Here is a 14,425-nt window from a genome sequence, read left to right as displayed (position 1 = left end):
GTCCCCTCTGGGATGTGATTTTTTTAAAAAACAGATTTGTTATTTTTTTTTCCTGTGTTTTTGGACCAGGGAATTTCAGAGAATTATTTTCATATCTTGGAAATTTATCTCCCTGGTAGTGGAATTCTCATCCCAACAATTAATCTTCTGTTTTATGCCCTGGAAAGCAAAGTCATGAAGAGAAGCTAATTGGAATAAGGCTCCCAAGAGATTCCAGGCAGAGAATAGATAAATTTGGAGAAAATACAATTCTTTGTTTCTTTGATTCTTTGTATTATTTTTTCTTCTCAATTTAATTAATTTCACCTCTAATTTTTTTTCATATTGTCTACTGATTTAAGTGTTGTTTGGTCTTCATTTTCTAGGGCCTTGAGGTTTAAATTAGATTATTTGGGGTCTTTCTAATTTTTCTAGTGAGTACCGCCCTATTATGAACTTTACTCTTAGAACTGTTCCAGAGATTTTCACATGTAATATCTCTGTTTACACTTGTTTCTAGAATTTATTTATTTGGTTTCTCCTGCAATCATTTCCTCGTTTAAAAATGTATTATTTAATCTCCAGGTATTAGAATGGTTCCTATTTTTCTTATTGATTTTTAAATTTCATTCCATTATGATCTGATAGAATGCAGGAAATTATCTCTATTTTTTTTGTATTGGCTAAGACTTGCTTTGTGCCCTAAAATATTATCTATTTTAGAGAAAGTTCCATGTGCTGCAGAGAACAAAGTGAATTCAGTTGTCAATGGATGAAATAGTCTACATATGTGTATTAGAATCCTTTGAATAATAGTATTTTTTAGTTTTGAAAAGTCTGTCTTAGTTTATGTCTGGATGACATATCTAATAATGAAAGAGGTGTGTCAAAAATCACCCAGTATTGTTGTATTGTTGTCTATTTCATTCTTTATAGAGAGAAGGGTTGTTTTCATGTACATAGATGCACCATTGTTTAGGGCATATGTAGTTACAATTTTTGAATCTTGTCGTTGGATGATTTCCTAACCAGTATGTCTGTTTGTCTCTTCTGCTTAATTTTGGCTTGAAGTCTACTTTGTCTGAGAGTAGCTACCTGGCTTGCTTTCAACTTCAATTTGCAGGAATCTTTTCCCATCCTTTCACCTTCAATCTGTGAATGTCTTTGCCTATAAAGAAAATTTCTTATAAAGAACCTAGTGTTGTGTCTTTTTTTTGGTGTGTGTGTGTGTGTGTGTGTGTGTGTGTGTGTTTTGTGGTGCTAAGGACTGAGCCCAGGGCTATGTGCATATGAAGGAAGCACTCTACCAACTGAGCTATATCTCCAGCCCTGGTCTTGTTTTTTTTTAATCCAATCTTCGAATCTCTGTCTTTTTATTGATGAACTTAGACCATTTACATTCAATATTATTATGGAGAGATTATTTTATTTTCTGATATTTTATTTATTTTTAAGGCTTAATTCAGACTTGATTCTCCTTTAATTGACTATTCTTCCAGTGTAATGCACATCTATGCTGGTTTTAATTTTAATTTTTCATTTCTTCTGCATGAAATATTTTACTGAGTATATTTTTATAGTGCAGACTTAGTAGTTATGAGTTATTTTAGTTTCTGCTTAGCATAGAAGGTTTTGTTGCATCTTTAATTCTCAAGGACGACTTTTCTGGGCATAGTAATCTTGGTTGACATTTATTTTCTTCCAGAACTTGGTATATATTATTTCAAACTTTCCTGGTTTTTAAGGTCTGGGTTGAGATATCAATTGAAATCTGAATTGGTTTACTTCTAAATGTGACCAACCATTTCTCTCAGCATTTTTTCCTGGTTCTAGAGATTAAACTCAGGGGTACTCAACCACTGAGCCACATCTCCAGTCCCATAATTGTATTTTATTTAGAAATAGGGTCTCACTGAGTTGCTTAGCACCTCACTCTTTTTTTGAGCTTCATTATATTCTTTTATTTTTTATTTATTCTATTCTGTTATATATGGCAGCAGAATGCAATGCAATTCATATTACACATATAGAGAACAATTTTTCATGTCTCTGGATGTACACAAAGTAGAGTCAAACCCTTCGAGTTTTCATACATGTAATGATGTCTGTCTCACTTCATCAGCTTTCCTACCTCTGAACTCCCTCCCTGCTCCTCCCACCCCTTTTCCCCAGCTAAAGTTCCTCCATTCCACCCATGCTGCCCTCCCATCCCCATTACAAATCAGCCTTCTTACATCAGAGAAAACATTCAGCATTTGGTTTTGGAGAGATTGGCTTTCTTCGCTTAGCATTATCTTCTCTACCTCCATCCATTTACCTTCAAATGTCATCCTCTTTTAATGCTGAATATTATTCCATTGTGTGTAGATACCACATTTTCTTTATCCATTCATCTACTGAAGGGTATCTAGGTTGGTTCCTAGGTATATAATATATATGAATATAATATAAATTTAGCTATTGTGAATTGTGCTGCTATAAACATTGATGTGGCTGCATTGCTGTAGTATGCTGATTCTAAGTCCTTTGAGTATAAACCAAGGAGTGGGATAGCTGAGTCAAATGGTGGTTCCATTCCCAGTTTTTTAAGGAATCTGCATACTGCTTTCCATATTGACCGCACCAATTTGCAGTCCCACCAGCAATGTAAGAGTGTGCCTTTTCCCCCACATCCTCACCAATTCTTGTTCTTGCTTGTATTCTTAATAGCTACCATTCTGACTGGAGTGAGATGAAATCTTAGAGCAATTTTGATTTGCATTTCCTTGATTATTAGAGATGTTGAACATTTTTTCATATATTTGTTGATTGATTATATATCACTTTCTGAAAAATGTCTGTTCAGTTCCTTGGCCCATTTATTGATGGGATTATTTGTTCTTTTAGTGTTAATGTTTTGGAGTTAGTGCTCTATCTGATGTGTAGCATCTCATTTTTGCTAAGGCTAGCCTTGAACTCACAATTCTGCCTCAGCTTCCCGATCCTCTGGGATTACAGACATGTGCTACTGTGCCTAGCTCTTACAGCTTTTAAAATTTTATCCTTATTCTGTATATTATGCATTAGCATCTTGGAGAGGATCTTTTTTGATTTTTGCCTATTTGGAGTCCATATGCCTTTTGTATTTGGATCTCCATCTCATTCCTAAGACTCGGAATTTTTTTCTAATAGTATTTCATTGAAATGGTTATGCATTCCTTTAGTTAGTATTTCAAACCCTTCATCTACACCAAAAGTTCTTAAATTTGGTCTCTTGATATTATCCCAGATTTCTTGAATATTCTGGACATGGTCTGTTAATATCTTTATTTTTAGCTTCATTTTTAAGATTGTGTGGTTTTACTTCAAGACTTGAGAATTTATCTTCAAAATGGTCTAATCTATTAGAGATGCTTTTATTGAATTTTTCATTTGATTTATTGAGTCATTTCCAGGATTCCCGTTTGGCTCTTTCTCAGAATATCTCTTTATTGAAATTATATTTAACTTAACTTTCTGTGCTTTCTCTTGAAGTTCACTCCTTACATCCTTGGGTAGCTAGTTGAACTTTTTTTTTTTTTTTGGTGGTCGGTGGAGGCGGGTAGGATACACGGTTTGAACCCAGGGGCACTCCACTGCTGAGCCACATCTCCAGCTCTGTTTTGTATTTAATTTACACAGGGTCTCACTGAGCTGCTCAGTGTCTTGAATTTGTTAAGGCTGGCTTTGAACCCACGATCCTCCTGCCTCAGCCTCTGGAGCTGCTGATATTACAGATGAGTGCCACTGTGCCCAGCACTAGTTGAACATTTTAATTATGGATTTTATAATTTTTCTCCCACATTCTCCACTGTGGTGTTGATGGAGTCAGTTGTTGATTTGTTGTGAGCTGTTTGGGGTGGTTTGTTCCCTTGCTTGTTTATATTCCTTGCATATCTGCCTTTTGTTTGTTGTTGATTTGAGTTTTGGTGTCAGGGATTGAACATAGGGGTGCTTGACCACTGAGCACCATCCCCAGCACATTTTTCACTTTTTGAGACAAGGACTCGCTAAGTTGCCTAGGGCCTAAGTTACTGAAGGTGGCTTTGAACTTCTGACCCTCTGCGTCAGCCTCCCCAGCTGCTGGGATTACACGTGTGCACGATGGTACACAGATGCCTCTTCTTTCATGCAAGGGACTAGTGAATTTCTCTCTCTTAAGTGCCCTGGGCTGGGCAAACATCATGATATTGATACTGTCACTCAATGTGTGTTCTCTGCTGATCCCAGTGTCAGCTCCAAGGTGAGAGAAGACACTGTACCCTATTCACTATGAACACTTTATAGTAAAGCCTCACACCAGTGAACCCTGGAAAAACAAAAACTTGCTGATAGTGTTCTCCACAGTTCTTCTAATCCAGAGGTGAACTTCTCCTAATGTTCCAAAATGAGTTGAAAAATAAGTCATTAGATATAATAAAATTGTTATAACATGATACAAAAGCTAAAAGGGGGAAGAGAAAAAATTGGGGAAAAAAAGAAAAAAAAGAATACAGAAAAAATTCATGATAAGGTAGAAAGAAGAAAAGGATGGAGTGGGCATTTGAAGCTGTAGCAGATGATGCAAGAAGGTTAGAAGGGATAAGAGGAGCAAGTACAAACCTGAGCTAAGAAACAAAAAAGAATGATTCCAATTAATAGTTCAAAAAATTAAAATAAATATGATCAAATCAAATACTAGGGTCACAATTATCAAATCAAACTCAAGAGTGATATTTACAAGATCAACGTTGACATTAGAGCTATTAATAGTAAACCTTGCCAGGGTGAAGAAAATTCTCATTGAGTGTTTATGGAGAGCAGTGACTTGGACCATGGCCATTACTGCCTCAGAGCTATGGCTGCACTTTGCCCTGGGAACATTCTGTGCAAAGATGCAGGACAAGACTGCCCAGGAGCTTTGGTAATGCCCTGCTTGAGGAAATTCTGTGCAAAAGCACAGAACTATATCAGTCTTGATCTTGAGCTCAGACACCAGCTGTCAGGGATAGAGAATTCTGAGCATAACAAGACAACCACAATGTCTTGCAAACACTGTGACCTTCAAGCCTGCCTGCTTTGCAAAAACCCTGGACAATGGGCTTCCTGGGTGCAGCAGGATAATAACAGGATGTTCCTAGCACTGCAACTGTAGGATAGCTGCAAAAATGTTTCTACCTCTGTAACTTTTTCCTGCACAAGGAAGCCTCTTGATGACTCACAAGCCTTGAACAATTTACAAAAGAGAAAGTGTCTCTGATTATTAGACCCTCTATAATAAATGTGTGTGCTAGCTCTGGGTCACTGCTCCTCGACCATAGGACATCAGAGGTCAGTGTCCCATCTGACCCCCGTTTTCTCTCTTTAAACATTTATGTATCTTTCTAATCTCCTATTGCCATTTGCCGGTTTGTAGGGTTTGGCAGGTTGTGGCATGTGTTGGTTTGGATTTCATCGGGATTTGGAACCTTTAGAAGATGTCTGTCACTCTTTAGCTCTGGTGACCCCCAGAGTTGCTGGGCCACAGGAGCCACTATCCTGATTACCTTGGACTTCCCAGCAGCTGTGTTTGCTTTGTCATCCCAGGGCCTGAAGCTTGGAGGGTGTGGTGCTGTTGCAATTGTGCCCAGGAGCTCAGGATGCAGGGCTCTGGCTGTCACTCTGACTGCCACAGGTCACTGCACACCTGCTCCCCCCCCCACAGGGTCCTCTTCAACTGGCATAGAGCATGGTGGCTGTCTGCAAGCAAGGACCTGTGGTTGTGGATTCTGCAGAAGCATCCTCCTTGACCAACAGAACCCCAGGGAATTGCCCCTGCTTCTGGATAAAGAAACCCAGCCACATCAACTGGGCTGCAGCTCCCACTGCCCAAGGTTATGAACCAGGGTCCTGTTCCCCTGCGCTGACTGGGACAGAGACCACATCCTGCCCATGTCCAAATGCCCATGGGCTGCTGCCAGTGGTCACAGGTGCCATCCATCTCTGCTGCCTGAGACGGAGACAGCTGTCCCACCTTTTGTCCAAGTCCCCTCTGGGTTGTGACAGTGATGCAGGTGACATTTCTCTCCTCACTCAGGACAGAGGCTGTCTTCCTGATAGATCTGAGCTCCTCGCCTACTGCTGTGAATGTGAATCCCTGTGTCTGAGCTCCTTTCTGCCCTGGCTGTGCACTGCGGGTTAGACCAGCACTTCCTGCATGGGTCTGCTCCTGCCCACTCCCCTTGTCCATGTGGCGGTGCAGTGACTTTGGGCCATAGCGACCCTCTACAAGTTTGTCATAGCTGGATCAGTGAGCTACAGAGGCTATTTGACAGCTGCTCTCCCAAAGTGGGAGGCGCAGTTGATTTAAATTCTTCTCGGCAGCAGGCCAGATGCGGGATCCAGGGGATGGCTGCCTGTGGGGCTGGGCTGTCTGTCCATGATTGAGTGAAACTGCTTGATCTCTTTCTGTGCCTCCTGCTCCTCCCACACTTACCTTGGCCTGCCTTTTCCAGCTGCGGTGGGGAGGGAGCGACGGGCTTCTCCCCTCTCCTGGTCCAGGTTTGGGGCTGGGGAACTCCGTCCTCATTTTCTGTTCCAGGATCCCAACTTCAAGCCCCACCCCGCCCCAGGCCTCAGAATGTCTGCTACTGGGCCTTGGGCCTTTGCTCTGTCACCCACCTTCATGGCCAGCTGTTCCTCACTGCCCCTTTCTGTGCTGGGGAGGGTTGGGGTCACCACTGTGCCTTCTTCCCAGACTGTCCTTTACTTTGAGAATCTGAACACACTGTGTTGACAGGTACTGTTTGGATTAAGCAAGCTTGCTGGTCCTTCCCCTTCCTGTACCATGTAGCACCTGAGGAAAGGGAGGTCAGTGGAACATCATAATCCCGAGCTGGCCCTCTCAGTTCCCCTAGCCAAGCCAAGGGACCACAGAGAGCACCCAGGTGGCGAGGTCACCTTGGGATCATTGGGGTCTTGAAGGGTCCTGGCTTGCTCACTGGGGACGGGGACAGCTAACATGATCTGCACAGGGTAGGTCTGTGCAGGTAGGCCAGTGGGCTGCCGGTCACACAAGGACACAGTACATCAAGCAATCTGGGTACTGATGATGTCCCTGCTCCCACAGCCCAGCTTACAAAGCCCTCTCCCAGTGGTGACTGGAGCCGAGCTGGGGGCACTGTGGAAAGGACATGCTCATCTGACCTGCCACCACCAGATAGCCACTAGGGAGAGGGCAATGCCTGGTGGCCTGTCACCTTCAGACAGATTGCCACCAGAGAGGGGGTGCTGCCTGGAGAAGCACACTGAGGGCTTGTCACCTCCAGACACTCTGTCACCAGGGAGGGGGCGCTGCCCCACTGAGGAGTGGAGGTGCCATTGCTCAGCCTGTTGCCAACAGCTCTTCTCAGTGAAGCCTGGGCCCCCAACTTACCCTGGGTGATTTCTGTGGTCTCCTGGCAACCGATCCCTCTGTCACAGCACAGCTGGACTGTGGACCTAATACCTGATGTTCACATCTACTTCCAGGTGCAGTTTTCTGTTCTCATCGAGTAGACATTGTGCTCTGTCACTCCCCAGCTCTCCTGAACTCATCAGCCCTTGGGCTTGCACTTTCCACACTGTGCGAGCCCTGAGCATCATCTTTATTCCTCTATACTCATGCTTACCTCTCCTCTTCTCACTCCTGCTTACCTCCATCTCCTTACGCATGCTTACCTCTCCCCTCCATATTTTTTCTTACCTCTCCGCTCCTCACTTCTACTTACCTCCCCTCTCCTTACTCCTGCTTACCTCTCCTCTCCTTACTCCTGCTTACCTCCCCTATCCTTACTCATGCTTACCTCCACTCTCCTTATTCCTGCTTACCTCCCCTCTCCTTACTCCTGCTTACCTCCCCTCTCCTTACTCCTGCTTATTTCTCCTCTCCTCTGTGTGTGACTTTGACCCACCTCTTTGCCCTCACTGATTCTGCTGGCTGGTGGAGTCACCTGGTGTGGCTCTCCACTGTGCTCCTAACTTCACTCTCTACCCTTTGCCATCCAGAATGTGACATATTCCTATTTCAATTTCTTTTTTAAAAATCTTGAACAGATGTCAGAATTTTTTGATATTGTCTTGGAGTTGGCTATGCTTCCTCAAAACAGCCAGTTTGAATTCTTGCTCTGGGACATCCACACACATCTCCAGCTTATGAGGAGCAGCCACTGGGTCTTTAGCCAGATCCTGATGCCCTGTTTGCTCTCCCTTTCCTGTTTTTTCCAGTAGAGGAGATTGAACCCTGTTGTGGTTTACCACTGAGCCACATCCCCCATCCTTGTTATTGTTATTGTTTTATATTTTGAGACAGTGACTCAGCTGGCTTTGAACCTGCATCCTCCTGCCTCAGCCTCCCGGATCACTGTGATCACCAGCCTACCTCACTGCACCTGGATGCTCTCATCTTTAAGGGTGTGTGTCTGGGTCTTCACTGCAGAACTTGGCATTAATACTTGTCTCTGCCACCTCTTTCTACTTGTGTCTTCGAGGGGATCTCTCATGGCCTTGGGCAGACTGTGGGCTTCTCGACTTGGGGGTGTTGCTCTTCTTGGCTTAGTTGGTGCACTTATTCCAGGTCTACTGCTGTTGCAGGGATCTTGAACCCTGCAGAACTTTCTCTTGGGCAGGAGGTAGGAATCACTGGGCCCCAGGAATCCAGGGTAGCTCCTCCCTAGTGGGATCACCTAGGATGCTCCCTGAGACTAGCGCTATCCCGTGTTTCCCTCCAGCCTGGACCCTGCAGATCACGCAGACCCAGCCTTCCCGGAAGAGCCCTCGGAGGTCGGCAGGCTTCTGGCCATCAGCTTCAAGTCCTAAAACTATTGCTGTAATTTAGTGCATCACCTCCAATACAATGTAAATTTCCTGGCTCTGGTGGCTATTTTACGGTTGTGTAAAATGTCAATATTAACAGAAATTGGAAACCTACTATTCAAATCCTACCTCTTTTCTGCATATCTGAGAGTGGTTCAAAATAAAAGTTAATAAAGTTTAGGGTTGCGTTTCTCTGCCACGAAGAGTGTGTGGTGGTTGGAGGGCTGGTCGTGTGTTGTTTCTTGACCTGGGTCATTTCATGAATGAGGTGCTCACTGAGCAGTAGGTATTTTTTGGCACGTCTGCGTGCTGTGTCCCACCACACGAGAACAAGTCATCACAACTCATCACATGCCCAGTTTGCTCATAAGGCCTGCTGCCACGTCTGCCACTGTGTGGAGTCACTTACCTCCAAAGAATGCAAAATGCATGTTCCCAGGCAAATAACTCCCTTTGTTGTAGCACCTGGGGTAACTTTTTTTCTTTAAACTTTTTTTCTTTACAAGATTAGATGAAGCAGTTTGATTAAGAGAAAATATTTATATCTGTACATTTCTCTTGTATTGATTTTAGGAATATATCTGATAAAAAATAAGAAAGAAAATATTTATGCAAATTTCTATTTGGCAGTAAATAGTACAGAGTTCTCATGTGACTGATTTTCTTTTACTGATGTTTCTGGAGCAATTGCAGAATGGAAACTTGTGCCTGTCACTCAGGGCGGGCATCATGAGGGACCAACTGCACATGAGTGACCTGCCCACATCCCCCAGGACTCACTCATCCAGACCAAGCACTGTGACGGCATCCAGGACAGGACAGTTGAGGCTTCTGGCCTTCACGCAGTCAGCAGTTATGACCCCTCCCAGGATGCGGCGTGTGTGTTTTGTGACGTCAGATGTGGCCTCTGCTGCCTCTGAGCACCTGCTAGTACTCACAGGCTCTCCTATTCCCCGTCAGTGCCGCTCACCCATGGATTGGAGCTGCATATTTTGGTGGTGACTGCACCCAGCACTCCAAGGTGATCTCAGAGCTCCCACCAGGGAAAGCACGGTTAAACTGTGAGGCGACTTCTCTTCCGTGTCATTTGTGTATTGGGAGACTTCCCTTGCTACCGCAAACGTAGTCACAGAAAAGCAGCAGACATGTGGCGACTGTTTAGAAGTTTTTATTTTGTCCATCTCCAGTAGCTAGGAGGCCCTGTGCCCGGTGGGAGGTTGCTGTGAACTTCACTGTGGGTGTTTTCCCCCAGAGACAAGAACAGATGACTTTTTTACATTCCTACAGTACGAGGAATCAGTTGTTTTTGATATTTTGCCAAAAGGACCCAATGAGTGAAACATCCTGGTGCCAGAGTACCGGGCCAGAGGCCTGACCCTGGAGGTCCAAAAATTAGTTGCCCAGTCACTCAAAAATCCAAATGGGAAAGGCCATGGTGACAAGCATGGCCATAGTGCAGCCACATGAGGAGGACGAGGGGACACAGGACCTCATCCCTGTCCTCCAGGCTGACTGTGACTTTGAGATCTGATAGAAAGGGGAAGGAGGGCAAGATCGGGGTTTGCACAGCTGGAGGTTTCGGTGCAGGGACTGAACCCAGGGGTGCCACACCACTGAGCCACACCCCCCAGTCCTCCTCTTGTTTTATTTTGAGTTAGAGTCTTGCTAAGTTGCTCAGTCTGGATTTGAGCTTGAGACCGTCTGGCCTCTCCTCCTGAGTCACGGGGGTTACAGGTGTGGCCATCCTACCCTGCAGCTGGAGGCTTTTCACAGCTGCCAAAGCAGGTGGTCTTAGTCAGGTATGGTCTGTCCATGGTTACCTCAGCACTGGCCAGGAGGGCCCTGCCCCAGATGAGGAAGCTGCTGTTGCCAAAGGGTGGCCTCCACTGTTCACTGACCTGTGGCTCCTGGACTCTAAGGAGACACAGAGCAAAGATGCAAAACGGAGGCAGAAGTGCTGAGCTTTGCCTCCTCCACTGACCCCCACCAGGCCTGTGCAGGCAAAAGGGAAGGGTGTGAGCCCTCCCCACAGCCGAAATCCAGACCAGGTGAATGCTCTTTTTTTATGAATTTTTAAATTTGTTTTAATTTGTCATATATGATAGTAGAATGCATTTATGCACTTTGATATATTAATTGTAAGTAGACTTTGATGGCTGACAAAGCAGTCTAGGGGAGCCAGGCACATGGAGAGTGACCTCTGGAGGACCTGTCCTCGTGTTACTGAGTCTCTACGCCTTATCTGCAGCTGGTGTCTGAGCAGAGGAGCAGTGGGCAAACACCCTCTCCAATGCCCCCAGGACATCCCTGTTTCTGAGACTGTAGATGAGAGGGTTAAGCATGGGTGTGACAATGGTATAGAAGGCGGACACTGCCTTGTCCTGTTCGGGTGTGTGGAATGACGGGGGCAGCACATACGTGTAGAAGGTAGCCCCGTAGAAAATGCTGACCACAGTCAGGTGGGATGAACACGTGGTGAAGGCCTTGTTGCGGCCCTCAGCAGAGCGCATGCGGTAGACAGTGAGTAAGATGAGCGCATAGGAAGTGGAGATGATAGAGATGGGGATGAGCAGCATGAGGAAGCAGCAGAGGTACATCAGGGTCTCATACAAGGACGTGTCAGCACAGGCCAGTTTGAGAACGGCAGGGATCTCACAGAAAAAATGGTTGATCTGGTGGGAGCCACAATAAGGGACATTCATGGTGATGGGCGTGAGCAGAAAGCCATCAAGTGAGCCCCCAAACCAGGCACCAGCAGCCAGCAGAAGACATATCTTGCGGTTCATGAGAACTGGGTACCTAAGGGGGTTGCAGATAGCCACATAACGGTCATAGGCCATGAGGCCCAGCAGGAAGAACTCTGAACCAGCCGTGGTCGAGTACAGGAAGATCTGGATGCCACAGGCCACAAAGGAAATGGTCCTCTCTGTAGAAACCATGTCCACCAGGAGCTTTGGGACAGTGGTACAGATGAAAAGGGTGTCCATGATGGACAGCTGGCTGAGCAGGAAGTACATGGGGGTGTGGAGGCGGGAGTCCACCTGAATCAAGATTGTCATGACCACATTTGCTGTGACAGCCACCACGAAAATGGCAAAGATGACCGTGAAAACAATCCCCGTGGCCTCCGCTCTCACCAGAAGCCCCAGGAGGACAAAGTCGGAGGTAGAAGTTCTGTTTCCTGTTGACATTGCAGGTGGCAGCTCCAGGGGATCAGGGACAGCTCAGGACCAGGAGGAAGGGTGGGAAGAGCCAGGTCAGGATGGGGACACCACTCCGCACGGGGGCTGGCGTGGAGAGATTTTCCAGGGCAGGAGCTGGAGAAAAACAAAGCAGCAAACTCATCCCAGAGCAGCCGCAGAGGTGACCCTGTTTCCTGTTGGCAAGTGGCCCTCCTGACACTGCCTGTGTGCAGAGGATGGGGAGGGTAGAGATCTCTCGCCCTGGAGCAGAGACTCACCACGTCTGTTCTGCTCACTCTTTCTGCAATTCCCACAGCCAAAGCAGGACTAAGTGAATGCCACTGGAGAACATGACCAGCCGGCTGACGGTGAGTGAAATGAACAGCTGAGGACATGAAGGTGGGAACATGTGCAGGGCTTCCAGAATGGAGTGCCTGGGACGTTCGGTTCCTGTGTCTTACTGCAGGCATCTCAGCGGGGCTCCACTGCTCCACTGCACTGACACCCTCACCTCCTAGCACAGCTGTCTGCAAACAGCTTCCAGATCAAATTCTGAAAGACAGTTCTGATTCTGCCCCTGGGCTGCTGCCCTTTGCCGCTGTGGGCTTGGGAAACGGGCAAAGGAGGTTGAAAGCAGAATGTTGGTAGCTGGAAGCTGTCAGTGAGAGACTGAGGAGCAGGAGCCCCCAAGATGGGTGTCTGTGGATGGTCCCCTGCCCTGAGGCAAGAGCTGAGCTGGGGTGGGGCAGCACTGGGTAGGTATACAGAAGAGGACAGCAACCTGCCACAGTAGGAAGGGACTTTCATCCCTAATATCAGAGGGATTAAAGATTTATTTAAAAAAAGAGAAAAAGAGCATACATAAAGTCCCTTCCCCAGTGGTTGGCACCAGCAGCCTGAGAATCACATATTTGTGCACATGAAAATGAGGCCCAGCAGGTGGGTGCCAGATGACGCTGCTGTTGGGTTTTGTCCGTTCACAAATGGCAGCCAGACAACCTCATCTCACTCGCTAGGGGTGCCAGATCTAGTAGACAAGAACACAGGGTGCCAGTTCTATGTCTTAATCATCACAATTTTTGTTGTATTATAAGTTTGTGATATAGTTAAATTAAAAAATCACTGTTATATGAAATTCACATCTATCTGCTTGTACTTACCTGATTTCACAGAGATTCAAGAATTGAAATAACAGTGAGAAGTCACCAATAGTATCAGTAAAACTTAATGGAAACTAACACAAAAATGGAGATTCTAACATTAAAATTAGATTGTCTTTCTCAAAATTTTCCTCTGATTTATTTGTTCAAATTATCTGCAAGTAGCTCACATCTATGGCCTCTCTTGTCGGGCCTCCTAGGAGGACCTTGTGGCCAAAGCTCTGAGAAGTCCTGCCAGTGAGTCCTTAGCCTCTTGATCCATTCACGTAAATTCAATTCCATTTCCAAAGGACAGGTGAAAATATTGTCTACGATGTTTTTATTAAAATCCATTAATAGAATAGAGATATTCTATTTTTTACTCCAAGAACTTCCTATAAAGCTAATCCACACTAAGGCAGCAAGAATATATCTTCTCTTTGTTGCATTAATAGAATTCAAACATTTTATCTGAAAGCATAAACTAGTTCAAGTGAAGAATCCACATTTCTCTCCTATGCACAGCTAGTGGGCTGGACCAATGCATGTCTTTAACCTGGGTTGTCCAAGAGGTTTCTTACATCCTCTCTGCTCTCCCTGTGTCCTCCTCCAGCACAGCACCAAAGTGACCTTGGGGGACCCCCTCACACCAGGTCACTCTCTGCTGAAGCCTGCACTTCCTTTTTGTCCCATTCAGGGCCATCCTCTTCTGACTCTTACCTCGAAGTCCTTGCTGCCCCTTGCAGTATGCTGGTCACAGAACTGCAGCCCTGTGGTCACCTTGCTAGTCCTCTGTCCCCTCTCAGGGGTCCCAGGGCAGGACCTCAGTCCCATCTCCCCTTGCCCAGGCCCCACTGTCTAAGCCGGCCATCCCCATATATGCGTTAGGGGTTGGCACAGAGGCCACCTTCTCAGTGGGTGGCTCTGGTCCCACTTGGTGCCTTTGTATTTCTTCACAGTCCTTGGCACCCCCCTGATGGACTTCAGGTTTATTTTCCTGTGTTTGACTCTTGGTTCCGGAAAGTGAGCCCCATGCAGGTGAGGATCAGACCCTAGTTTTGAAATTGCTCTAGCCATCTAAAAAGAATGACTGGCATGTCATAAATATGTGTTAAATACATCATCAAATAGATGGCTTTTAAACACATCAGTTGATGAAATGCAGACGGCTCACCTCTTGTGCTTTTTAGATGGCACACTTCTAGAAGTCCTCAGAAGTCATCAAAAGTTTGATCTAAGAAATGCACTGAAGAGAAAGCCTTTTTCAAAATGCAGTCCTTTGTGTTTATCCTCACT

The 14,425-nt window shown here is 45.6% G+C and overlaps 1 protein-coding gene across 1 annotated transcript; it reads right to left on the bottom strand.

Annotated features, from left to right (window-relative positions):
* Window positions 1-11,039: 11,039 nt before the first annotated feature.
* Window positions 11,040-11,999, bottom strand: LOC308655673 (olfactory receptor 2T11-like; the record flags this gene model as incomplete). Its single annotated transcript, XM_081305777.1, has 1 exon — window positions 11,040-11,999. One exon carries the CDS (start codon window positions 11,997-11,999, stop codon window positions 11,040-11,042), a length of 960 nt encoding a protein of 319 aa, XP_081161903.1.
* Window positions 12,000-14,425: the final 2,426 nt, after the last annotated feature.

This window comes from Spermophilus citellus (genome assembly GCF_964194105.1).
Source record: "Spermophilus citellus genome assembly, chromosome: 1".
NCBI lineage: Eukaryota > Metazoa > Chordata > Mammalia > Rodentia > Sciuridae > Spermophilus > Spermophilus citellus.
This window is presented reverse-complemented; position numbering and strand designations above follow the sequence as displayed.